At 58.2% G+C, this 25,688-nt stretch overlaps 1 protein-coding gene across 1 annotated transcript; it reads right to left on the bottom strand.

The window, feature by feature from the left end:
- Positions 1-1,703: 1,703 nt before the first annotated feature.
- LOC104972780 (collagen alpha-1(I) chain) lies at positions 1,704-24,772 on the bottom strand. Its single transcript, XM_010806389.1, has 22 exons — positions 24,752-24,772; positions 24,435-24,577; positions 24,087-24,241; positions 23,913-23,967; positions 23,537-23,634; positions 22,153-22,892; positions 21,528-21,670; positions 20,952-21,168; positions 20,021-20,040; positions 19,700-19,907; positions 18,245-18,539; positions 18,073-18,109; positions 17,589-17,763; positions 17,187-17,357; positions 16,793-16,902; positions 16,385-16,487; positions 9,720-9,830; positions 6,963-7,074; positions 3,729-3,778; positions 3,492-3,627; positions 2,265-2,332; positions 1,704-1,751 (listed from the first exon to the last, which is right to left on the bottom strand). Exons 1-22 carry the CDS (start codon positions 24,770-24,772, stop codon positions 1,704-1,706), a joined length of 3,216 nt encoding a protein of 1,071 aa, XP_010804691.1.
- Positions 24,773-25,688: the final 916 nt, after the last annotated feature.

The following is a 25,688-nucleotide window of genomic DNA, read 5'->3' as shown; positions in this document are numbered from 1 at the left end:
TGATGGCTGCAGGAGTCGTAAAGATCTCATTTAATCTCGCGCCTATCTATCACTGCGGACGTCTTCACCCTCTTTGTGCCGGGGTAATATGTGCTCATTACGAAAGCAAAACAGATCTGGCATGAATAAACGCAGGATGGAGTGCTCACTGGCAATGTGACAGCATGATCAGTGGCCGCAGTAATCGCAGGGAATCGCGGCTAAATTATTCCATAACCGTGATTTGAGGGGACAGCCCGGAGCACCCCACGGCTGCCAGTGGCGGCGGTGACGTGTCCTGATAAAACATCCTTCCCAATTTACGGGGCCGCGCTTGACCAACCTGCCGCGGCGTGCCCGCTGTCTAATCATGCCATCAGCTCTGCGAGAAGGGGCTCAATTGGGACTCAAATGAAAGGAGATTGGAAAACTACCCTCAATTGAAATTACATTTGTAAATGAGGCAGAGTTTTCTGTTCAGAGTGTGAACGTCACAGTAAATCTGCCTGAGAAGTCGTCGTCGTCGGGCGCGGCGGGGGCGGCCGGGACGCTGCCTATGCGGGGAGCGGGGGTCTGGTTTGGGGAGATGCCCGTGCGGCCCCGAGGGACGGCTCCAGGGAGGCACGGCTCTGGAAGCTCAAGGAGCCGGTGTGCCCGTGATGGCCCTGCGCTGGTCTGTAACCCCGCTTCCCACCTCTAAAGTGGGGTGCCAGCGGCCTCCTTGTGGCAGGGCCAGGGGCAGAACCTGTCCTGACTTCCCCTCTGCCCTGCAGGGGGTGCCATACCCTGCTCTGCCCAGGGGGCACAGCCTGCCTGTCTCCTGCCACCTCCCTGCGGCCTGTCTGCCTGTCCGCTCTGGTCCTCTCGGACCGAGCAGAGTAGGGGGCACACCCTAGCCCAGTGAGGGGGACCGGGGCCCCCTCAGAGGAGACAGCGTGGAGGAGGAGGCACAGCCCAACTCGGGGGCCCGGATCAGTGTGACCAGCCACGGGGGCTGCGTCCTAAGCCCCCTCCCAGTCCAGCCGCCCTCCCCGGTGACCCTGAGCAGGGTCAGCAGGGCTGGGTGCAGGGAGGCAGGAGGGTGGGCAGAGCTGGCCCTCGCCAGGCCGTGAGTCCCAGGGGAGGGCACACCCAGGCTGGGGGCACTGAGGACGGGACCTGAAGCCACCTCACTCCCCATATGCTGGCGGGGCCTGTGGTGGGGAGGGAGCGCTGGCCAGCAGGCCTGTCTGGGCCCGGAGCAGCTGGGCCCTGTGGACTCAGCTCAGTGCCTGTGTGGTGCCTGAGGGCTCCGGGGTGACCCCCCGCCAGCTGCGGGCGATCAGGACGGCACGCTGCCACCGCGTGGCCCACAGAGGCTCCTGCCCTGCCCACCACGCCCCCGGGCAGGGAGGCGGGCAGGCCTCCTCGCAGGCCTTTATGTAAATCAAGGCCTAATTAGCCCATCCGGCATTTGTGTAGAATATCATTTTTTTAATTACCGGCCCTGGGCAGGTTTGGCTGCTGCCTGTGGAGGGGCCAATTACCATAAATCCCCTGGTAACAATTAACAACGCTGGAGGCCAGCCGCGTGTGTTTGCAATGTTATAATTATGCTCTGCGCGCTTGTTAATTGGCCTATCTGACTCTTTACTTTTTATGCTGCTCATCTGCTCATTACCGCAGCCATTTAATTCAATTAGCACCTTAATTAGAGGAACAGTCTTGTCCAACGTTGGGCCTTGTCAGGGAGCCGGCCTGATGAGCAGAGAAACACGCAGGCGCCGCCGGGCCTGGGAGGCAGCGGGGGGTGGGGGGCGGGGGGGGGGGTTGCTGGGGGGCCTCGGTGGGGGGCCGGCCAGGCTGCCCCAGGTCCCCTCCGCCCTCGGAGGCTGAGGGGCCCAGAGGCCACGGAGTGATTCCTCCCGCCCCCGGAGCCCCCAGCCCGACCTTCGGCTGCCTCCGGGGTCCACTCTCCGGGCTGGCCCCCTCCGCAGGCCGCCCCGCCCCGCTGGACTGTCCAGGCTCAGGGTTGTTTTGTGCCACTCTGTTGGAATCCTCATTCCCTGCCCATTAATTCTCCTAATTAGAATTAAATGAAGCATGCGAAATTGCTAGATTAACCAATAATTAAGCAGCCACTGCACTAAAACTGAATGCCCGCAAGCCGCATCGCCCCCCACCCCGCCTCTCTGCACCAGGGGTGGCCCATCAGTCCCACAGGGGGAGGTGGGGACACGGTCCCGGTCCTGGGACCCGCGGGGCTGGACCAAGCTCCGAAGCCCTCTCCCAGCCCATCTCCCTACACCAGGGGTGGGCCCGTCAGCCCCGCAGGCCAGCCCCGAAGGCGGAGGCAGGGACACAGCCCTGGGACCTGGGGTGGGGGGGTGGGCGGGGGGGGGGGGCGTGCTGGACTGAGCTCTGAAGCCCTCTCCCAGCCTCACTGCCCTTGACCACCGGCTGCAGCCTGGACCCTGCGGGCTGAACCCTCGCCTGGCAGGGCACTGTGCTGGCGGTGGGGAGGGTGCAGGTGTGTGCACGCGGGGGGCAGGGGCAGGCGTGGGTGTGTCTGTGTGCAGGGGTGAGTGTGCAGCACCTGTGTGCACGTGCCCAAGTGTGTCAGCAGGTGAGGGGCTGTCCACGTGTGTGTGTGCATGTGTGTGAAGGCTTGTGCATGAGTGGGTGTGAGTATGAGTGTAGCTTGGGCCCATTGTGGGCCAGGACGCTTCCACCTGCCGCCAGGCCCGGGGCTGGGGGCTAGGAAGACGCTGGGGAGAAGGGGGCACTGTGGAAGGCCATCGCCCCGCTTTACTGGCTCAGGAACCGTGGAAGGGCAGGGGCCCAAGCTGAACGTCCACTGGCGGGCCCAGGTGCCCCGCGTCCCAGGGGAGAGACCCGCCCAGGTGCCCAACCTGCACTCCCTCCCCCGTCCCGTCGGGTGGGAGGGACCGGAAAGGAAGGTGCTAAACCACATGCCCCTCCAGACACCAGGGAGGAAGAAGCCTGGGAGGGGAAGGGGGGAGGGGGAGGGGAGGGGAAGGGAGGAGGGGGGAGGGGGAGGGGGAGGGGGAGGGGAGGGGAAGGGGGGAGGGGGAGGGGAGGGGAAGGGGGAGGGGGAGGGGAGGGGAAGGGGGGAGGGGGAGGGGAGGGGAAGGGAGGAGGGGAGGGGAGGGGAAGGGGGGAGGGGGTGAGGCGCCTCCAGCCCTCCCACCCCCGCCCCCACCCGCAGACTGGGAGGACGGTCCCCGGCACCCCCACGGCTCCTCCGGGCTCAGGAGGGAACCACCCCCATGATGCTCCCCGGGGTCCAGGTTCCTGGCCCGAGCCCCCACATGCCCCTGCCTGCCTGGCAGCCTTGCCCACGACTGCCCTCCCCCCGCTCCCGGAACCTTGAAAACCCTTGCCCCCAGGAACCCACCCACCACGTCCAGGGAGCCCCCAGGGGGCCAGCTGGGAGCCGCTCAGGGCCCCCTCCTCACCCCCGCGTCTCAGGGGCCCGCAGGACATAACCCCCGAGGCAGGGGGATCAGTACGTCCCCGCTTAGGTGCCAGGCCCCCAGCCTCGGTGCCCAAGGCCAGGGTCCCGGCTGGGGCTGCACCTGAGGACTTCCGCTCCCGTCCACAGCGACTTACCTGCTGCCTGCCAACCCAGTGCCTCAGTTTCCACACCTGTGAAAGAGCCACTGAGAGGGTTGAGTGAGTTCACGGTCAGAAGAGAATGCCCAGAGCACAGCCTGGCACGCATGAACCATGCATGTCCCCACACCCACCTGGCTGGGGGCGCAGGGGCCAGCCGGGCCTGTGGGGAAGGGATGCCACGCTGGGGGCAGAGCCGGGGGAGCTGGGGGCTGACCCTGTGCCCACCCCACCGGGCCAGGCAGCGTCTCAGCTGCCAGGGGGACATTCATCCCTCAGGCAGCCGCACACATCAGGCCCGGCTGTAAACTTCCTCGTAACAGCCGCTCCTGCGGCTGCAAGATATTGACTCGGAGGAGAAACAATGGCACGAATAAAATAAAAATAAAAAAGTTAATTATCCTTTGTGTTTGTAATTTAATTAAAGATGCAGTAAAGTTTTACTGTTTTTCCAGGTGATGATGTTTAGAGCCCCGAAAAGCTATTTGTGCTGCTGAGATTAAAGTGCATTTTAAAATGTTCCTCCAGTACTTTCACATTTGTTGATAGATTTTTAAATTAAACTTTAAATTGTAATCTAAATTACCTCCAACAATTCATGGTCCCTGTAATGAACTCCCACTGTTCCCGCTGTCATCCGTCGATGATGGAGTGTGAGTTGGGCTCCCGCGGCCGCCAGCCCCGGAGCAACTGCCCAGCCTGAGCCAAACCGAATCTGCAGGAGGCCAGGCACCGGGCCAGGCGGCAGCCGCTCACCTGGTTGCCCTGGCTGGCCTGGCTCAAGGGACAGGCCTCTGGCCACAGCTGTGAAGAGCCCTCCTGTCCCTCCTCTGGGGCCCCGCCCTCAGCAACCTCCCCCCCCCACCCCGCCGCCCACCAACACGGGCATCAGGCAGACATGTGCAGAACCCCACTGGCCACCATGAGGCAGAAAAGGGCTCCTGGAGCTGACAGGGCAGCCTGAACCAGAACCCACGGCAGCGTTCCTGGGCCAGGCGGGCAGCCCCCTCCTCCAGGCAGGCCCCCTTGCCTGCGCTGTGCTGGGGGCGGGGCCCAGAACCAACAGAATCTGATAAAAAGGAAAAAAGAAGCAAAATCCAGTCTGCACGTTCATCTTCTCCGAACTTGGTCATTACGTGTGCCATCTGATTCTCCTTTCCTATGGTCCTGCTGCATTTGTAACCCTTACTGGAAACCCAGGTGGGAGGGCGGCCAGCATTTCTAGGTAGGGGAGGGAGCCACCTCACCGCCTGAGAAATAACATGTGGGGGAAAGCTGGCCTTTCCCGTAACCACAGAAATGAGCCTCAGAGCAGCAAGCAGCAGTGTGCTCACTGGGCATTGTAGCATTGAGGGTTTATTTGATGGAAAGAGCACCCCTGACATCAGGGCGCCCTCCAGGTGGGCGATGTTCTCGGAGAGCAGCCTGGCTTGCTGTGGTCAGTCGCTCAGTCGTGTCCCACTCTTGCGACCCTGTGTCCTTCACCATCTCCTGGAGCTCGCTCAAGCTCATGTCCATTCAGTCGCTGATGCCATCCAAGCGTCTCGTCCTCTGTTGTCCCCTTCTCCTCCTGCCCTCATTCTGTCCCAGCATCAGGGGTTTTTCCAGTGAGTCGATTCTTCACATCAGGTGGCCACACAACTGGAGGCTGACCGTCATCCAGCCCTCTGAACAGGCATTGACAGTAACGAAATGACCAAGAACAGAGCAGATGGGAACATTGGGTGACTGTGGCAGACCCTGAATTAGTCAGGGTTCTCCAGAGAAAAAGAACCAGTGAGACGTATGATGGCGGTGGTTTAGTAGCTCAGTCGTATCTGACTCGTGTGACCCCGTGTCCTTCACCATCTCCTGGAGGTCGCTCAAGCTCATGTCCATTCAGTCGCTGATGCCATCCAAGCATCTCATCCTCTGTCGTCCCCTTCTCCTCCACCTTCAATCTTTCCCAGCATCAGGGTCTTTTCCACTGAGTCAGGTCTTCACATCAGGTGGCCAAAGTAGTGGAGCTTCAGCATCAGTCCTCCAATGAGTATTCAGGGTTGGTCTCCTTTAGGATGGACTGGTTGGATCTCCTTACAGTCCAAGCGACTCTCAAGAGTCTTCTCCAACAACACAGTTCAAAAGCATCAATTTTAAGTGAGATTAGGGTTTAAATCAGCAGACTTTGAGTAAAGCAGACTGCTCTCCACTCTGGGTGGGCCACATCCAAGCAGACCTTAAAAGAAATAAAGCAAAGCAACCTCCTCTGAGGAAGAAGGAATTCTGCCTCCAGATGGTCTTTGGACTCGAGCTACAACTTCAGCTCTTCCCTGGGTCCCCAGCCTGCAAAATTCAGATTCACCAGCCCCACAGTTGCAAGAGCCAGTTCTTTAACATATCTCTTTTTCTCTCTGTGTGTACCATGCTCACACACGCACAGACACACACACACACTCTACATGTAATACTTGCCTGGTATTTACCTGTGTATGTCTGCACCTATACATCTGATTATAGGTAATTATTGAACTTCCCTCGTAGTTCAGTTGGTGAATCATCTGCCCGCAATGCAGGAGACCTGGGTTCAATCCCTGCATCAGGAAGATCCCCTGGACAAGGAAATGACAACCCACTCCAGTATTCTTGCCTGGAGAATTCCATGGACAGAGGAGCCTGGCGGGCTACCGTCCATGGGGTCAGCCCATGGGGTCGCAAGTGTCGGACACGACCGAGTGACTGAACAAAAACTCACCTAAAAAGCACACTCACAGGGACTTCCCTGGCGGTCCTGCGGCACAGGCTCTCCGCCTGGTCTGGGAAGGTCCCACACACCGCAGAGCAACCACTCCCGTGTGCCCCCGCCCTGAGCCTGCACCCCGGAGCCCGTGGCCCACGACGAGAGAAGCCACGAGAAGCCCGTGCACCACAGCAGAGAGGAGGCCCTGCGCTCCGCAACTAGAGAAAGCCCTTGGCAACAACGAAGACCCAGCAGCCAAAAGTCAATAAATACTTTTTAAAAGCCCTTGGAGCGACATCGTGGCTGGAGTTTGACCAAACAACTAGGGCCTCAGCCTAGGCAAGTGGACGGGTGAGCGTGACCGTCACCGACCCAGTCTTGGTCTGCTTGTGCCCCCGCCAGACACCACTGGGGGCCTTGTGAGACAGGACTTTGTCTCTCGCAGTCCTGGAGGCCGGAAGCCCTGGAGCAGGGTGGTCCCCTGTGAGGGCCACGTCCGGCCCGCAGATGCAGCTTCTTTCTCCCTGAGTCCTGGCAGGGGGTGGCAGGCTCACCCCTTCCTCTCAGCGTGCTAACCCCATCACGGCCCCACCCTCCTGGCCTCATCTTACCCTGATTACCTCCCAAAGACCCCACCTCCCCACACCGTCACCTTGGGGGGCCAGGGCTGCCACATTTGAATGGGGGGACACAAACTTCTGGGCCTCAGCAGACCCTGCAATGAGTTTTCGGCCAGGGGTAATTACCAGGCACCCTGGGGAGCACTGGGACAGCCGTGGGGAGTACAGGAGGCCCCACGAGAGCCTGAGCGCTTCCCACACAGCTGGCTTTGAACCAACCAGACTGACCTCCCCACGCAGAGGGCACCTCCACTCCCCTGCTCTGTGCGGGAAAGCTGGAACGCCTTCTGCCAGAGCCTGGAGCTGCTGCCGCGCCAGCCAGCGCCCTCGAGAGCCATCGAGCGCCGTCTGTTCAGAAAGGCAGGAGCCCGGGGCAGGCCTCACTCACTCGGGTCCCTCCTGGGCTCTTGTCCTCGGCCCGGCCTCGTTCCTGAGGCTTCATCTTTCTCAAGGGGACGCAGGGTGGTCTCCTGTATGTTCTCTCCACCGTTGGCCTGGTGCCCACTTGTCAACGTGGTCTGCGGAATCCTTCCTTCTGATACAACCAGATCCATCCATTTTTTCGCCGTATGCTTTGTTCTTCTGGAGAAATGAAGAAAGCCTTCCCTGTTCAAGGTCACGAAGACACTCTCCAGCGTTGGCCCCTGCAGTTTTATAATTCACGGTTCGGTCTCTAGCTTCTTACAGAAGGTTCCCCTCTGTGCGTGGCGGGAGGTGGGGATCCCCGCTGTATTTGGCATGAGGTAGGGACCCTACACTCCATTTTCAGTAAAGTGACCCCGTTTTCTCAATATTGTTTGTTCCAATTTCTGTTGCTGTGTAAAAAATTATCCCAACACTTCGGGGCATAAGGCACACGTCTTGTTTTGATCATGTCTGAGCTCCTGGAACCTGGAAGTGACTCGTGGTGAGCTGCAGTCAGAGGCTGGCTGGGGTGCACGGCTGAGTCAGTCCCCGTGTGGTTGGGTGTTGCTGCTGCCCGTCTCCTGGGATCTCCGGGGCTTCTACCCGAGGCCTGTCCAGCGCGGTGGTCTCTGGGGAGAAGACTCTGCACCTTGTGCCTGGCCACACCCAGAACCAGCATCCCAAGAGAACAGGCAGAGGCATGACCGCCTCCGATCCAGCGGTAAACGCTCTATGGTCTTATCTGTCTGCATTCTGTTGGTCACAAGCAGGTCACCGAGACCAGTCCAGGTTCAAGGCAGGAGACAGAGACCCTCCTACGTCTCAGTGGGAGAGTGTCAAGGGATTTGCAGAACCGTTTTTTTTTTTTTTAAACATATTCTTAAAAAAAAAAATCTCCCATTTCCTGAGATGTCAGGTATCACCTCTGTCATAGATCAAGTTGCCACAAATGCATGGATTCGTTTGGGAGAGTCGGTATTTGGGGCTTGAAGGGTTCATTCGTCTGGTCCAGTGACTCTGCCATGCTGTTTTCTTCCTGTCTTTGCTGTTGTTTAGTCGCTCAGTTCAGTTCAGTTCAGTCGCTCAGTCGTGTCCGACTCTTTTCGACCCCATGAATCGCAGCATACCAGGCCTCCCTGTCCATCACCAACTCCCGGAGTTCACTCAGACTCACGTCCATCGAGTCAGTGATGCCATCCAGCCATCTCCTCCTCTGTCGTCCCCTTCTCCTCCTGCCCCCAATCCCTCCCAGCATCAGAGTCTTTTCCAATGAGTCAACTCTTCGCATGAGGTGGCCAAAGTACTGGAGTTTCAGCTTCAGCATCATTCCTTCCAAAGAAATCCCAGGGCTGATCTCCTTCAGAATGGACTGGTTGGATCTCCTTGCAGTCCAAGGGACTCTCAAGAGTCTTCTCCAACACCACGGTTCAAAAGCATCAATTCTTCGGCACTCAGCCTTCTTCACAGTCCAACTCTCACATCCATACATGACCACAGGAAAAACCATAGCCTTGACTAGACGGACCTTTGTTGGCAAAGTAATGTCTCTGCTTCTGAATATGCTATCTAGGTTGGTCATAACTTTCCTTCCAAGGAGTAAGCGTCTTTTAATTTCAAGGCTGCAGTCACCATCTGCAGTGATTTTGGAGCCCAAAAAAATAAAGTCTGACACTGTTTCCCCATCTATTTCCCATGAAGTGGTGGGACCGGATGCCATGATCTTCGTTTTCTGAATGTTGAGCTTTAAGCCAACTTTTTCACTCTCCTCTTTCTCTTTCTTCAACAGGCTCTTTACTTCTTCACTTTCTGCCATAAGGGTGGTGTCATCTGCATATCTGAGGTTATTGATATTTCTCTGGGCAATCTTGATTCCAGTTTGTGTTTCTTCCAGTCCAGCGTTTCTCATGATGTACTCTACATATAAGTTAAATAAACAGGGTGACAATATACAACCTTGACGAACACCTTTTCCTATTTGGAACCAGTCTGTTGTTCCATGTCCAGTTCTAACTGTTGCTTCCTGACCTGCATACAAATTTCTCAAGAGGCAGATCATTACCGGTTTGGGGGAACCCAAATGGTTTTTGGAAGATAACTGTGATATTTTACACATCTGTCCACAGACACTTTGACACCCTTCCCTTAAGGAGGAGGAGCTTAACTGCCCTTCCTTCCAGGGCAGGCGGTGCTGAGCGAGCCCTTATGACCAGCATGTGGAGGCAGTGGCCGTGTGACCTCTGAGAGTGGACTGTGGAGGGCATCCCCCCTCCACCGCTCTCCCTCTCTGGTCACTCCCCTGGGGGTGGGGGGCCGGCTGCCTTGGCGATTAGACATTGAAGTAGCCACGTGGAAAGTCCACAAGGTCAGGAAATCAAGCCTCCCACCAGTGCCAGCAGGAAGCTGAGGTCCTCCTCCGACAGCCGGGGGCCCAGCGTCTTGGAGGCGGATGCTCCAGCCCCAGTCGAGCCTTCTGATGATGCAGCCCCAGCCGGCGTCTAGTCTCCACTTCATGAGAGATGGAGCCCAAAGCACCCAGCTACACAGCTCCCGGATTCCTGACCCACAAAAGCTAGGAGATAATCAGGGTCTGTTGCTTTAAGCTGCTGACTTTTGTGGTAATTTGTTTCACAGCAATTGACAACTTACACAATGATCTTGTATCTGTCAGTTTTGCTAAATTCTCTTATCAATTCTAATGATCTACCCATTGGCTTTGTTGGGTTTTCTATGTAGGTAATCACATCAACTTTATAAAATGAATTTGTCTCTCTTTCCAATCCAATAACCTCTTATTTACTTTTTATTATCTTATTCCATTCTTCTTGGTCTGAGCAATAGAAATAATATACCCTGGGCTTCCCTGGTGGTTCAGTGGTAAAGGTCTACCTGCCAGTGCAGGGGACTCGGGTTCCATCACTGGTCCAGGAGGATCCTACGTGCCAAGGAGCAGCTAAGCCCATGTGCCGCAACTATTGAGCCAGAGATCTAGAGCCCGCGAGCCACGTGACTACTGAGCCACGGCCCTGGAGCCTGAGCCCTGCCACCAGAGAAGCCACCGCAAGAGGACGGGGCACCGCAGCTCAGAAGTCGTCCCCGCTCCCCACAGCCAGAGCAAGTCCAAGCGCAGTGAGGACCCAGCACAGCAAAAAATAAACAAATTCTAAAAAATAAAGTCAAAAAGAAATGGCGTGTCCTTATCATGTGTACATGTGTAATAAGAGATTTATTGTAGGGAATTGAGTCATGCAATTATGGGGGCTGACAAGTCCCAAGATCTGCCGTCAGCAAGCTGGAGACCCAGGAGAGACGACGTGTCATCCAGCTCAAGTCTGAAGGCCTGAGAACTGGGAGGGCCAGTGGTGAAACCTCCCATCCAAGAGCTGCCTCAAGAACCAAGATCAGCCAATTTTTCCGTTCAAGTCTGAAAGCAGGAAAGACTGACATCCCAGCTTAAACCACCAGGCAGGACGCATTCCCAGTTACTCACTGTTTCTGTTCTGTTCAGGCCTTGGGTTGACTGGGTGAGCCCCACCCACATTGCTTCACTCAGTCCACCAGTCCAGCTTCTAATCTCATCTAGAAACACCCTCACACACATCCCAAGATCACGTTTGACCGAGTGTCTGTGCACCACATGGCCTAGTCAAGTTGTCGTAAAATTAACCATCATAATGGTCACATTCCCTTGGGCTCCAAAATCACTGCAGATGGTGACTGCAGCGATGAAATTAAAAGATTCTTGCTCCTTGGAAGAAAAGCTAAGGCAAACCTAGATGATGTACTAAAAAGCAGAGACATCGCTTTGCTGACAAAGGTCCATATAGTCAAATCTATGGGTTTTCCAGTAGTCGTGTGCAGGTGTGAGAGCTGGACCATAAAGAAGGCTGAGGGCCAAAGAATCAATGCTTTCAAACTGTGGTGCTGTAGAAGACTCCTGAGAGTTCCTTGGACAGCACGGAGATCCAACCAGTCCATCCTAAAGGAAATCAACCCTGAATACTCATTGGAAGGACTGATGCTGAAGCTGAAGCAGAAGCTCCAACACTTTGGCCACCGTATGCAAAGAGCCGACTCATTGGAAAGGACTCTGACCCCGGGAAAGATTGAGGGCAGGAGGAGAAGGGAGTGATACAGGGTGAAGTGGCTGGATGGCATGATGGATACAATGGACATGAGTCTGAGCGAGCTCTGGGAGTTGGTGAAGGACGGGGAGCCTGGCAGGCTGCAGTCCGTGGGGTTGTGAAGAGTCGGATACGACTTAGCGACTGAACAACAACAATGGTCAAATCCTCTTTTGGGTAGCGGGTAGGCGTGGGCATCTATTCAGATTATAACATGATTCTTCTTCTTTAGTCTATTCATGAAGTCAGTCACATTGAAAGATTTTCTGATGTTGAACTGTCTTTGCATTCCTGGAATAAACCCATTTGATAGTTTTTTAAATAAAAAAAATTTAGTGTACACTTAGAGTTGATTATATTTTATTTATGATTTTTTGTTGAAAATGCTTTGGAATTCCCTGGTAGTCAAGTGGTTAAGACCTCATGCTTCTCCTGCAGAGGGCATGAGTTCAATCCCTGAGTAGGGAACTCAGATCCCACCTGCAGCCTGGAGTGGCCAAAAAAGAAAAGCTTATATTCTCTTTTCTGTTCTGATTCTGGAATAACTGTATTACTAACTCATAAAATGAGGTGAGAGGCTTTTTCTTATTTTCTGTTCTCTAGAAGAGTCTTCATAAGAAATAATTTATCTTTCTTGAAAGTTTTTAATGAGGAATTATTTGTTTCTCAATTAATGGATTTTGGTCTATATAAGTTTTCTCTTTGGTCGTCAATTTTGGCATTTTAGATATTTTTAGAATTTTATCTGTTTTATCTGCATGAGTATGTATGTGTTCAGTTCAGTGCAGTCACTCAGTCATGTCCGACTCCTTGCAACCCCATGAATCACAGCACGCCAGGCCTCCCTGTCCATCACCAACTCCCGGAGTTCACTCAGACTCACGTCCATCGAGTCAGTGATGCCATCCAGCCATCGCATCCTCTGTCGTCACCTTCTCCTCCTGCCCCCAATCCCTCCCAGCATCAGTCTTTTCCAATGAGTCAACTCTTCGCATGAGGTGGCCAAAGTACTGGAGTTTCAGCTTTAGCATCATCCCTTCCAAAGAAATCCCAGGGCTGATCTCCTTCAGAATGGACTGGTTGGATCTCCTTGCAGTCCAAGGGACTCTCAAGAGTCTTCTCTAACACCACAGTTCAAAAGCATCAATTCTTCGGCGCTCAGCCTTCTTCACAGTCCAATTCTCACATCCATACATGACCACAGGAAAAACCATAGCCTTAATTAGACGGACCTTTGTTGGCAAAGTAATGTCTCTGCTTTTGAATATGCTATCTAGGTTGGTCATAACTTTTCTTCCAAGGAGTAAGCGTCTTTTAATTTCATGGCTGCAGTCACCATCTGCAGTGATTTTGGAGCCCCCAAAAATAAAGTCTGACACTGTTTCCACTGTTTCCCCATCTATTTCCCATGAAGTGATGGGACCAGATGCCATGATTTTAGTTTTCTGAATGTTGACCTTTAAGCCAACTTTTTCACTCTCCTCTTTCACCTTCATCAAGAGGCTCTTTAGTTCCTCTTCACTTTCTGCCATAAGGGTGGTGTCATCTGCATATCTGAGGTTATTGATATTTCTCTGGGCAATCTTGATTCCAGCTTGTGCTTCTTCCAGCCCAGCGTTTCTCATGATGTACTCTGCATATAAGTTAAATAAGCAGGGTGACAATATACAACCTTGACATACTCCTTTTCCTATTTGAAATCAGTCTGTTGTTCCATGTCCAGTTCTAACTGTTGCTTCCTGACCCGCATACAGGTTTCTCAAGAGGCAGGTCAGGTGGTCTGGTGTGCCCATCTCTTTCAGAATTTCCCACAGTTTATTGGGATCCACACAAAGGCTTTGGCATAGTCACTAAAGCAGAAATAGATGCTTTTCTGGAACTCTAGTCACTCATAATTTGCCTGTATTATTTTTTCAGTTATTTCCATTTTTCATCCTGTGTTTATCTGCTTCTTTGCACTGCTTCTCAATCTGGCCCGAAGTCTGTTTGTTATGTGGATAAGGACTGAACCATTTTTAGCTTTGTAAATCTTTTTTAGCCTTTTAATGTTAAAAATGTTCTCTACTTCATTGATTTCTCCTCTTATCTTTATTTCCATCTTCTTTTTAGATCTTATCTTTAGCTTCTTCAGCTTTTTATAGCCAACTGGATACTTACCTCACTTATTTTCATTCTTTCTTTTCTGATAAATGTATTTAAAACCATAATCTTATAATTTTGTTGTTGCTTCAGGAATGTACCACAACTCCTAACTTGCAGTGCTTTAAAATTTTTCAAGTTATCGTGTGCTTCTGTCTTAACCCAAGGCATGCGGGGTCTTTGATTGCAGCATGGGGGTCTGGTTCCCTGACCAGGGGTCAAACCCCGGCCCGTTGTGAAGGGAGCAAGGAGTCTCAGCCCTCGGACCACCAGGAAGGCCCTCACTGTTCTTTGGCTGTCTCTTTCTTTGCATCACTCTCGGAGAATGTAGGTGGCGCTGTGTCGGTTCTTTGGCATCTGTCACGTTTCCTCCTACGGCTCTGTGGGCGTCCGCCCCCAGTGTTTGGTGTCTGGCTGCTGGCGGTGTCTAAGCCTTGCTCCTCGCTCCTCCCGTTGGGTCTCAGAGCTGCACAGAATGACGGGAGGGCCTGGTGTGCCCCCCCCCCCCCACGCTGGTCGAGATGTAGGCGACCCAGGCCCACACACGGGAGCGTTCCCCCCCCGCCCCCGCCCCGAACCACAGTAAAAAAGCTCCCCAGTCATTCCTGACTTGCTCAAGAGGCCTGGTCTTCCCAGGTGGCCCTAGTGGCACAGAACCCGCCTGCCAGACAGACGGGTTCAGTCCCTGGGCCGGGAAGATCCCGCAGAGGAGGGCGCGGCAACCCACTCCAGTTTCTTGTCTGGAGAATCCCACGGGCAGAGGAGCCTGGCGGGCTACAGTCCATGGGTCGCAGAGAGGCGGACACGACTGAAGAGACTTAGCACAAGCACACTCAGGAGGCTGCACTGCTCTCAGAAGCGTCGATTATGTGGGTAATCCAGACTTTTTCACACCCCTCTGGCGGGGGCGGTGTGTGTCTCTTCTTCTGTCTCAGTTATTTGAACCAAATTTGCAGTGAGGTCTGACGGCCTCTGAAGGTAACCATCTCCGTGGCCTAGCACGTAGCCTATTTCTGTGAATAATAAATTATGCACAAAAGAACCCATATTCTCCATGGGACATGTAAATTGATAGGGAAATAATAGATGTAACATGGCAATTTACCATTCAGACTTTACAATCTGTACTGAGTTTTTTAATGTATTTAATCTATCATTTTATGAGTTTGTTCAAAGTTCCTACTCCCATAGCTTATCATATATTCCTCCTGGTAACATTCTCACGTGGAGTTTCACATTTATCTTAAGATTGTATCATTTGATGCTGGTTCACTCCTGCCATCTCCTGTTTGACCACTTCCAATTTACGTTGACTCACACTCTTGCCTGGAAAACCCCATGGACGGAGGAGCCTGGTAGGCTACAGTCCATGGGGTCGCAAAGAGTGGACACGAGTGAGTGACTTCACCTCACTTCACTTCATGGACCTAACATTCCAGGTCCCGACGCAATATTATTCTTTACAGCGTCGAACTTAACATTCACCACCATACATATCCAGAGCTGAGCATCGTATCTGCTTTGGCCAAGAGCCTTCCCTTCTTACTGGAGCTCTCTCTCTGCTCTTCTCTAGTAGTATATTGGACACCTCCTGACCTGGGTGGATCATCTTTCGGTGTTTCATGCTTGCTGTCTATGGCGTTCTCAAGGCAGGAATACTGAAGTGGTTTGCCAATCCCTTCTGCAGTGGACCACATTTGTCAGAACTCTCCACCACGGCCCGTTCATCTTGGGTGGCCCTAACCAGCGTGGCTCATAGCTTCACTGAGTTACACGAGGCTGTGGTCCATGGGATCATTTTGGTGAGCTTTCTGTGACTGTGGTTTTCATTCTGGAGGCTGTGGGATTGTAGTTCTTGCTTCTTCTGTCTGCCCTCTGATGGATGAGGATAAGGGGCATGTCATGCTTCCTGATGGGAGGGATTGGCTGTGGGGGAAACTGGGTCTTGCTCTGGTGGACGGGGATGTGCTTGTGAACCTTTAATCCGATTTTCTCCTGAGGGCTGGGGCTGTGCTCCCTTCCTGTCAGTTATTTGCCTGAGGCAGCTCATCCCTGGAGTCTAAGGGAGGTCTAAAGTCAAACTCCAAGAGGACAGGCCAACCGCTGCCTCCCAGAACTGCTGCTGCCAGTGTCCCCGTCCCCACGGCGGGCCCTTGCAGACCCACGCCTCTGCAGGAGACCCTCAGACACATACAGGCAGGCCTGGCCCAGGCTCTCGTCACTCAGGGAGTGCTATTGCTATTGTTGTGCTTGTTCCTTCCTTTGATTTTCAACTTTTCTGTGCCTCCTCCTTTAAAACATTCCTTCTCTAGCAACCCACTGCAGCATGTGTTTCTCATCCAACCTGTGAGTCTCTGCTTTCAGATCACTGAGTCTAACTCGTTTATATTTATTGTTGTTTTAGTCACTAAGTTGTGCCCAAGTCCTTGGTGAGCCCCACGGACTGCAGCCCGCCAGGTTCCCCTGTCCATAGGATTTTCCAGGCAAGAATCCTGGAGCGGGTTGCCATTTCCTTCTCCAGGGGATCTTCCAACCCAGGGACTGAACCCACGTCTCTTGCATCTCCTGCCTTGGCAGGTGGATTCTTTACTACTGAGCCACCGGGAAGCCCTGATTTTACACGAGTCGCCTAATGCCGTCTTGTGTGCTTTCCAATTTCTGTGCTTGTTTTAATTTTTTCTTTTCTCCTTTTCCAGGCTTGCGAAGGCCCTGCCTCTCCCCAACCTCCATGGAGGCAGGTCCCTCTCTGAACACACGGTAGCCTCTGCCCTCCAGGATCTTTGATCCACCTTGAAAAGCCAGCTGCCCTTGCATTTGCCAGGAGTGGAGCTGAGAGGGAAAACAGGCCCCAGGACGGCCTTCCTGAACAGGTGCGAGCCAGCACATGGTGACCTAGTGAGGACAGAGCGGCGGTCAGCCTCGCTTCCCACAGCACCCACAGCGCCGCGCCTGCCTGCCCACCGAAGGCGTGTATTACTTGAGTGAACACACCAGAAAGTCCTCGTGACCAGCTCCGTCCACCTGCCCGTGGCTCCTTCCAGGTGTGGGTTCAGGGTCCATGCAGGGGTCTGGGAATCCCTGGAGGGGAGGATGTGAGCCCCTCCAGAGGGGTCTCAGCAGAGAGAGGAACCAGAATCCCCAGATGAGAGCCTCAGCGGGGGGCACCCTGGCGCTGCTCTGGGGCTCCCCTTGCTCACATGTGGGGGTGCTTGGCCGGCAGCCCCTGGTCCCAGGACCATCCTGCCTGGCAGCCAGTGCCAATGTCCAGAGCCTCCTTCTGCAGCTTGTGGCAGGACAGGAAGCCTGGCTAGAAGGAGAGCTAAGTGGGAGAGCAGATACTGAAGCCCAGGGCCGTCAGTCGTCCCAGCCACGGGTGTGAGCCCGGCACCCGCAGCTGCTTGATAAATGGGTGCTATTTTTAAAGAGAGACGCGGCAGAGCTCATTTCTATTTGTTTCTGGGGGTTTCGTCTGGGCCGCTCTCTGAGGAAGATAAACGGGAAAGCTGAGCCCTGAACCCACCCGATAGCATCGAGCACCGCAGGGGAAAAAACGCCACGTAATAATCTCGTGAAGCTTTTCTAAATTAAGACCAAACAGATGACCCCCGGTGTATCGCCCCCATCAGCCACGTCCGACACGGCGCTCCCATCCGTCTCCACGGACAGTGATGGCTCTATGGCGCAACCTTGCAGCCCGGCGGCCTGTCGCCCACATGGCCGGGGCGCGTCCAGGCGGAGGCGATGCACAGATCGCCGCCAAGCCTACCAGAGGGAGGGGCCTGCAGGGTCCCGACCAGCCACAGTTTACCCCTTCCCAGGACCTTGGTTCCCCCAGGACCCTCACTTGATTGGAAGGGGGGTGCTTGGAGGTCGTGGAGGTCACTTAGAAGCAAGCTGCAGCGTGCCCCCCACACCCGACATCCCGCCCCCTGCCCTGCACAGCCTTGCCCCTCCCGCCGCCCATCCTGTCAGCCCGCCCCAGCTCCCTCTCACCAGACCAGGCCTGGCCCTAGGATCCTCAGACTGGAGGCCAGGGGGTCGGGGGGCCCAGAGGGAAGAGAGATCTGGCTTTGGAGGGATGCCTGAGGCTGGGGGCCCAGGGACAGCCCACCTCCCGCCCAAGTCCGGGTCTGAGGTCAGGGCTGCCCCCGAGTGGTCAGCCCACAGCCTGTGGGGGCAGGGCTTAGGGAGGGCCCGCATGCCCAGGGGTAGCCTGAGGGGTCAGACAGGATGTAGGCAGGTCGGTGACCCTGTGTGAGGCCGGCCCTTGGCTTGGTCTCTGCTCCCAGGGGCCACGCGAGCCCCGGGGCCATTGCCTTCCTCCTCGAGGCGCCTGGGCCTGCTGTTGGACACCGTTCCTCACTCTGCTGAGCAGGGCTAGCTCTACAGGTAGGAGCCACCCCCCGATTCTGGCTGGAACCCAGGACCGGCGTCATCGTGGGGCGGCACCCAGGCCCTGGCCTCCAGGAGAGGTCACCTCCCCGTCCCCACCAGCAGCGTCCCCCTGCGCCCCTCTGGGGCACATGATGGATACACACCAGGGGAGGGAGCAGGGGGCAGGCAGAGAGGATGACCAGGGCTGGGGGAGGCTGCCCCGCTACCCTGCTCCAAGGGTCAGGCCCTGCCTCTTGGGCCCCTCGGGCCCTCACCACCCCCAGGTCTCGTGGAAACAGCTGTCGGGGAGCCTTTAGGAGTCCCTTCTTCCTTCCAGTCCGGCCGGGAGTGAGTGGACAGGCTCTGCCAGGGCCGTTCATCACCCCACAGCTGCCGCTGCTCTTGGGTTGGTTCCAGGGGGCCCAGGACAGTCCACCTGCTGCCCCCTCCCCGAGGTCCTGGCAGAGCCAGGTGAGCACAGGGGCCCAATGGAGGCCCGGGCCCGCCCGACGCAGAGAGCACAGACACCCCATCCCGTCCCGGCCCCGCACACGGGCCGCGGTCATGACCCTGGGGGCAGTTAGCTGGGCCTCACAGGACCAGCCCCACCAGCTGGGGGACCGCCTGGACCTGGGCCCCAGGGGGCCGATGAGCCTAGGAGCCCCTCCCGAGAATCAGAGCCATTCACCACCCGCCCTTTGATGCAGCCCCCAGCACTGGCCTGTCACCCCACTTCCTCATGCCAAGTCCCGACAGTCGCGGGATGCAGACCCCATGGGAGCCGTGTGCCCATGTCCGAGCCCCAAGAAGGCGCACCCTGGATGCTGAGCAGATAGAGGTGTCCTTCCAGGTGGGAGCAGGCCTGGGTTGGGGGCTCCCGCCGGGGCCAGCCCCTCCCAGCCCCCAGCACAGGCCTTGTAGGGGCCAGGGAGTGCCTAGGGGCTGGCTTGGCCTACAAGCCTGAGGGTCAGAGGGTGCCCATACGCCCGCTCGCCTGCCCAAGAGAGGAAGCTCGTCCTCCTGGCCGAGGGAGGCGCCCACAGTGGGCCTGGCCGGGGGCGGGGGCGGTTGGGGGGGGGCGGGGAAGCGGCCCACGAGGCAGCCGGGGAGACACCCTGCCCCTCCCGGGGTTCTCAGAGTTGTGGGTCAGCTGGGCCCGGGGCTGCCCTGCGGCACCCCGCCTCACGCCCCAGCCTGGCCCCCTCGGTAGATCAATAGCTTTGGAAATCTGAAAAGAGCCCAAACAAAGGAGTGGGCTTGTAAGTACCCAGCTTGTATCAGCTGATAAATGGGCCCCTCTTTAAGGGACTTATCTCTTTAGGGCTCGCGGGATGAGGGATGGCGTCATTTGTCCTGTTGGCTCGTCCGGACCAGCCAAGCCGGATCTATTTAAAAGATAGTGCGATACTGTCGACAGCAATAGACAGGGTAATTGCAGAGCGACTGCCGGGGTATAAATTACACGGCTCTAAGTGGTGGAGCGGCCGCGGGAGAGTGGAGAAATTCCTGACAATTTACTTGTCCCTCTGCCCCGCCGCCTGCTTATCACGGGCCAGCAGAAGAAACGCGCTTCGGGTGAAAAAATTAAGTATTGATCAAATTAACAGTTTTTACTGATCTTTTTAAGGGAGAAAAGGACTGCAACAATTAAATTTAGAACACAAAAGACGGGCAGGATAACTCTTGACCCCAGTGTGGCAAAGTCTCTGACACCAACAAGCAGGAGATACAGTCTCCGGAGGACTGCCGTCCGCTGGAAATTTACAGGCCGGAGAGAGCCCAGCTGGCGGCGGCCCGTCACTGCCGCCCCTTGGGGCCTGAGAGGCAGGGACTCCTCGGAGCCTCCAGGCCCCCGCAGCCCAGCAGAGCCAGGACTGCAGCTTGGTGAACACCACCTCCAGGCTGCCCTCCAGGGCGTGTCCCTCATTCCCGCAGGTCCTGGTTAAGGGGCAGGACGGCTGGGAACCCATGGGTGGCCCTGCCTCCAGGGGCTCTCTATACAAGACTCCGCAGGCAGGGTAGGCAGACAAACGCAGGAAGTTACAACTCACGGCACAGTCTGGAAGCCTTCCTGGAGGCGGAGGTGCCAGCCTGGAGGCACAGACGGATGGGGTAGGGGAGGGATGAGGAAAGGAAGGGAAGGGACCTTGGGTCCCTGGGGGCTCTGGTCTCGGAGCCAACGACTCAGCTCGTTTTGGTCGTGAGCAAAAGGCGGACTGCAGCCAGGCCCCAGGATCCCAGGGCCCCAGGGGCTGCAGGGCTGTGACTGTGACCGTTATCACGAGGGTCCCTCTTCCCCTCCCCACACTCCCCGGACCGCGGGCACGACTCCACACTGTGGGTGGTGTGAAGTCCGGAAGGTTCTCGCCTCCTCCCCTAGTGTCCACGCAGGGGCCATGGCCTCACTGGCCAGGCAACGCCCCTCCTTTCTGCGTGGTGGTGGGGGGTGAGGGCACACAACCCCGCACACGTGGGGTCAGAGGGCAGGGCAGGCACGTGGGGGACCTCAGGTGGCAGAGACGAGGATGGTGGTGCTGGAGGCCGAGGACAGGGCTGCGGGTGGTCAGCTGCCCCAGAGCTCTGTCCACAGGCTGCCCCCCACAGCCGCCCCCACCAGGCGTCCAGAGTCACTGCCGTACCACCAAACTAGTAGGTGTTCCAAGAGGCTGGTGGGCCAGGATGGGCGGGCGGGGCCCCGGGAAACGGTCCCTGGTATAAGCTCACGGCACCGGAGCAGACCCGGGCCGGCCCGACCCTCCTGGCCTGCCCAGCACCCCTGCAGTTCAGCTTGCGCCTCGGTGGGTGGTGAGCAGCCCTCAGGAGCCAGCTCGGACCCCACCCAGCCCAGCCAGACCAGGAAGGAGCTGAGAGGCCACGGCTGGGCCCCTGCGTGGTCCATTCAGGCCCTTTGTCTCCTCCTCTCCCTTGACCTGCAAAGGAGAGCCCCACCCCAGGGCCACCCAGCCGCCCCAGGGGACCCACCCAGGACGGGTTGTGCCTCCGGGTCACTGCCAGATAGGCCAGGCCAAGCTCAACCAGGGACAGGAGAGGGCGGCTGTCCTCGCCTGCCTGCACTGTCCCTGTGGCCTGGGGCCCTGCTCCTGAGCCAGGCTCCAGGGGCACTTGGGGACAGAGGGGCGAGAGGAGGCAGGACACCCGGCGGCTCAGGGCCACCCCCAGGCCAGCCTGCAGAAGCGTCCTGGGAGTGACACACTTGGGCGCTGGTTGGGGCCGAGGCCCCGCCCACCGGGCAGCCGCGCCCCGCCCCACCCGCTCCTCCAGCTGACCTGTCCCGCCCCCGAGGGCTCGTCTCTCCTGTCCATCGGCGGGCCCCGGGGCAACCCAGGCATGAGGCGGAGAGTCCGCCCCTCACGGGAGGGCTCCGCGCTGGGCCCTTCCCACCGCACGTGCCCACAGGCCCGCCGCTCCCCCAGCCGGGGTCGTGCTGACTTTGACCACCGCCCCTCTGGGCTTCCCGCAGGGCCTCCAGGAAACAGGTCCAGGCGCCCAGCACAGGAGCGGGGGAGGGGTGGGAGGAGCCCAGAGTCCCCGTCAGACCCAGAGGGCTCGGCCACCCGCAGAGCACCCCCAACAGAGCGCCCCCCGGCAGAGCGCCCGCAGCAGAGGACTGCCTGGTAGAGCGTTCCCAGCAGTCCGACGCCAGGCTCCGGGCAGCACAGGCAGGTCAGGCCTGGCCCGAGCTGGGTGTGGGTAGTAGGGGAGAGCCCAGGGGTGGGAGGAGGTCTCCCCCCGGGGTTGGGGGAGGGCCCCCGGGGGTGGAGGAGGGGCTGGTGCTCCCTCTGCGTCCTCCCATGCTGGAATTTCTTCTCAGAACTGTTGTGAAACTACTTGTTTTTACTCAAACTTTTATTTTGAGAAAGTTACAGAGTCACATAGGCCAGAAGCTGTTCAGAGACCCCACATTCCCTCCGCCCCAAAGCAGCGGATCCCAGCCAGGACTCCCCCTCGGCTCAGCACGCCCACCTGGCGGCCCCCCCCCAGTCACCCCGCCCCCCAGTGCCGGAGAAGGTGGACCAGCGGCTCTGCCCGCTCCTGGGGGCTCCCAGCATAACCCCTCCCCACCGTGTGGGGCCCTTTAGCCCCTGGAGGACGTCAGCCACGCCCAGCTTTTCAACTGCGCTGCTTCTCCAACAGCCCTGCTTTTAAAAGGAGAGACAGACACAGAAGCCTGGTCAGTGAGCTGGGAAGCCTGGTCCAGGAGCCCTGGGGTCTCAAGCCCGTGTCCACCGCCATCACAAGGCTCAGAGGGGCTCCTTGTGGGCGCCCACGCGCCCGCTGCCGGGTGCGCGTCCCGGCCACCCCCTGGGGCCGTGAGGTCCAGCAGCCCCCGGTCAACCGTGAGGCCTGGAGAGGCGCATGCGCCGAAGGCCCCCGAGGGGCTGCAGCCAGGGCCCCCCAGGCGCCTCCTGTCCCCGTCCCCCACCAAGCCCAGCCACAGGCCTCTCCCTGCACTGCCCAGGTCAACCTCTGCCACAGACCACCACCCCCTGATGTCCGTGAAGTCAGGGGGCTCCTCCAGCCACCCCAGCACTGGGCTCCTCCTCGGAGACCGGCCACCAGGCCCCGTGCAGACATCTGCCCGTAGCTCCTCAGCCCAGAACCTTGGGGGGTGGTGTGGAGCAAGCGGCTGTCCCTCCCCCGTGGGTCTGGCTTCTGCGGGGCCCCCCACACCCTGCACACCCTCTGGCTCCAGGGTGGCGCCCAGCAAGGCTGCTCCTCGGCTCTGGGGCCCTCCAGGCCCTGGGGTGGTCCCTGCTGTGCCCCCCTTAATAAGCTCAGGAACGTGGGCAGGGGGGCAGCCCGGCTGTGCACCCCAGTCACCGCTCTGCCCACGGACTTCGGCCCAGAAGGGCAGCCGAGTGTCTGACAAATCCGGGGGCACATTCCAAACCCCGGCCTCCCCTGCCCGGAGGGCGCAGACAGGGCTGGACCGCCGCCGGGTGCCGCCAGCCGGAGGGTACAGTCTTCAGCCCTGAGGCCCACGGGGGTTGGCGCGAGCCCCAGCTGTCTCACGAGGGTGACTAACAAGAGCAGAGAATGCCCAGGGAGAGAGGCCCCACGAGGCTCCAGCGGCGCGTCCCTCAGAGACCATTTTTAAGCGTGAAGAATCGCTGTCGCAGGACGCTTCTGGAACGCCCCTCCCGCTCAGATGCCTGTTCTCTGCATAGTAATGTGTCTTTTAAAAAAAGACCCCTGATATATGTTACAAGAAGTGTATCTCTTTCACCGAGACAGAACATTTTAATTCCCCGACACCTTTTAGTGATTGCTTCAATTTCCGAAGATTTTGATAAAATCACGCGGTTTAAGAGTCGCGGGCTGCAGCCCGGCGCGGCAGAACGTAATGAAACGCTCCTGTTTCATAGCCTTCATCTGACACAGCCCAGCTCTGGGGCTAATAACACCGCGTGATAAATGTTGGAGCCACGATTGTAAAAATATACTTGTAATTGGGTTAATATGCCTTAAAATACGGCCCATCACTTATCTTTCTCCTCCTGTGTGCGGGCGCGGGCCGCTCCCCTGCCATCTCCCCACCCCCTCACTCTGCAGCCCTTCGTCCCCAGGACCAGAGGGTCCGGAGGGCTGGGGGCAGAGGTGGCCACCTAACCTCCAGGGGGTGTCCTTCAGGCGGGTGACTGGCCTGGCCAACAAGGCGGGGGGGTGGTGGGCTTTGCCTGCCCTGCTCTGGGGGCGGCCCAGGCAGGGACGTGGGCCTCGGGGAGGCACCCTGCGCAGAATTAAGGCGCTCAGACGGGGCCCCTGCCTGCCCTCCACCCCCTTGTCGCCCGTCTGTGCAGGTGAGGTCAGCCAGCAGCCTGCACCGTCCTCGGGGCCCAGCGCCCAGCCCGTGGCCCCCGTGTGTCCTGTGCGTGCCGGTGCACCCATTGATGGATGGATGAGTAGGAGGGTGGGGCTGACCTCTGGGTGGGTGGGTGGCTGGAGGGCGTGTGGACCCCTGAAGATGGAGGATCACCTGGAGCAGCAGGCGTGGGAGCCACCGTGTGGTGGGGGGGCCTTGATTCAGACCAGGCGTGACTCCTCCCCGGGCTGGGCCCATCCCCCCAAGGGTGCCCCCTTCCTCTTGGGTCTCACCTGGGCCCCTCTTCTGGGAGTTGCCTTGCCTCACAGCAGCCCTGCACCCGCTGTGGTCTGAGGAGCCCCTAGGAAGTAGACGCTTGAGCTCCAGGACTAGGGAGCCTGGCGGGACCCGCTGGGGCCGCCAACGGCATCCAGAGGCTCTGGTCGGCCTTTGTGGGGAAGGGGCCAGGAGGGGCCAGGAGGGGCCACACGGCAGAGATGAGGGTGGGGGCAGGGTCAGTCGAGGGGCGGAGGTCAGTACCTAGAATCTTCTGGAAGCTCCACCCCCGGGGGATGGGCCGGCCAGCTGGGACTCTACCCCAGTGGTCACCTGGCTGCAGAGGGGTGCTGACGGGCACTCACGCCTGTTTCACGGATGCAGAGAAGAGGCCCCGGGGACCCCACCCCGAGGGCAGCAGGGAGCCCACCGCCTCAGCCAGCACAGATCCAGCTCTGGTGGGATGTGGGAAAGTCCTGCAGCCCGGCTCTGGGGTCTTGGTGTGTGTCTGCATAACACGGGAGACACCTCGCGTGACACCGGCCAGCTCCGCATATGCACACGCCAGGCACACGCCGGGCTCACACACCTTCCCGTGCAGGGCCCTGCTCCGTTCCCACACACACAGGACCAGGCCTCTGTCTCAGGAAACCCAGGCTCCCCCCGCACCCACGTGCCCCACCTCCAGACAGCACATGTCCATCCCGCCCTCAGCTATTTGGGACCCCGGGTTTCCCACTGTTTCCCCCAGAAGGAGAAGCTTCATGGAGTCCCTGCGGCAGTGAGAAGCCAGGGCTGGGTGGGTTGGGGGGACCCCAGCTGAGGACGCCTGGGGGTGAAGCATGACCCCATGGGTGAGGGGCACAGGCCGGTTCCCAGCTGGGGGTGCTGTGCCCCCTGCTGGGGTGTCAGGGAGCCAAGAGCTGGGACGCGGAGGAGGGACGGGGTGGGAGCAGCACCCCAGAAGGGGTGGAGTCAGGGGGGCAGGCAGGGGCTGTGTGTGCAGCCCGCCCTCCCAGGAGCCCATGGAGGTGGACCCCCGTGGGAACAGGTGGGCATGGCAGACCCCCAAGCCAGAAGGAGCCCAAAAAAACCACCTGTGCAGATAGAAGGGCCGGAGAGGACCCCTTGGCTCTCTCTGCAGGATGACCTCCGCAAAGGACGTGGGGAGCGGGCCCCGCCCACGGTCACCCCGGCCTCCGGGCCTCGGGACCGGGCAGCCCTGGAGACGAGGCTGTCACCTGCCAGGACGGCAAGAAGCCCCAGGCGGGCTGTCCCGGCATCAGGGAGGCCCCGGGCCGGCTTTCCAGCCGTGCTGTCCCCGCCCTGCAGCCACCTCCTCCCCCGCCCAGCCCACACCCACCACTGTCCTCGCATCTCCCTGCCTGGCGCTGTCCTGCTGGAGCGGGCGGGTGGAAACATGACAGATGGGCAGAGATCTGTGTGGACCCCTGGACACCACGGACCCCGGGGCCTCACCCTGCCCTTGGGGGCCCACAGCAGTAGGAGAGCCCAAAGACCCCCAGAGACCCCCAGTGCCATACCTGGGAGCAGCCAAACTAGGGCACTGGGGGCTCAGGGCTGCCTGTCCTCCAGGACCCGAGACCCCTCCCGTGCTT

The sequence above is a fragment of the Bos taurus genome, chromosome 6, assembly GCF_002263795.3.
Source record: "Bos taurus isolate L1 Dominette 01449 registration number 42190680 breed Hereford chromosome 6, ARS-UCD2.0, whole genome shotgun sequence".
Classification (NCBI taxonomy): domain Eukaryota; kingdom Metazoa; phylum Chordata; class Mammalia; order Artiodactyla; family Bovidae; genus Bos; species Bos taurus.
This window is presented reverse-complemented; position numbering and strand designations above follow the sequence as displayed.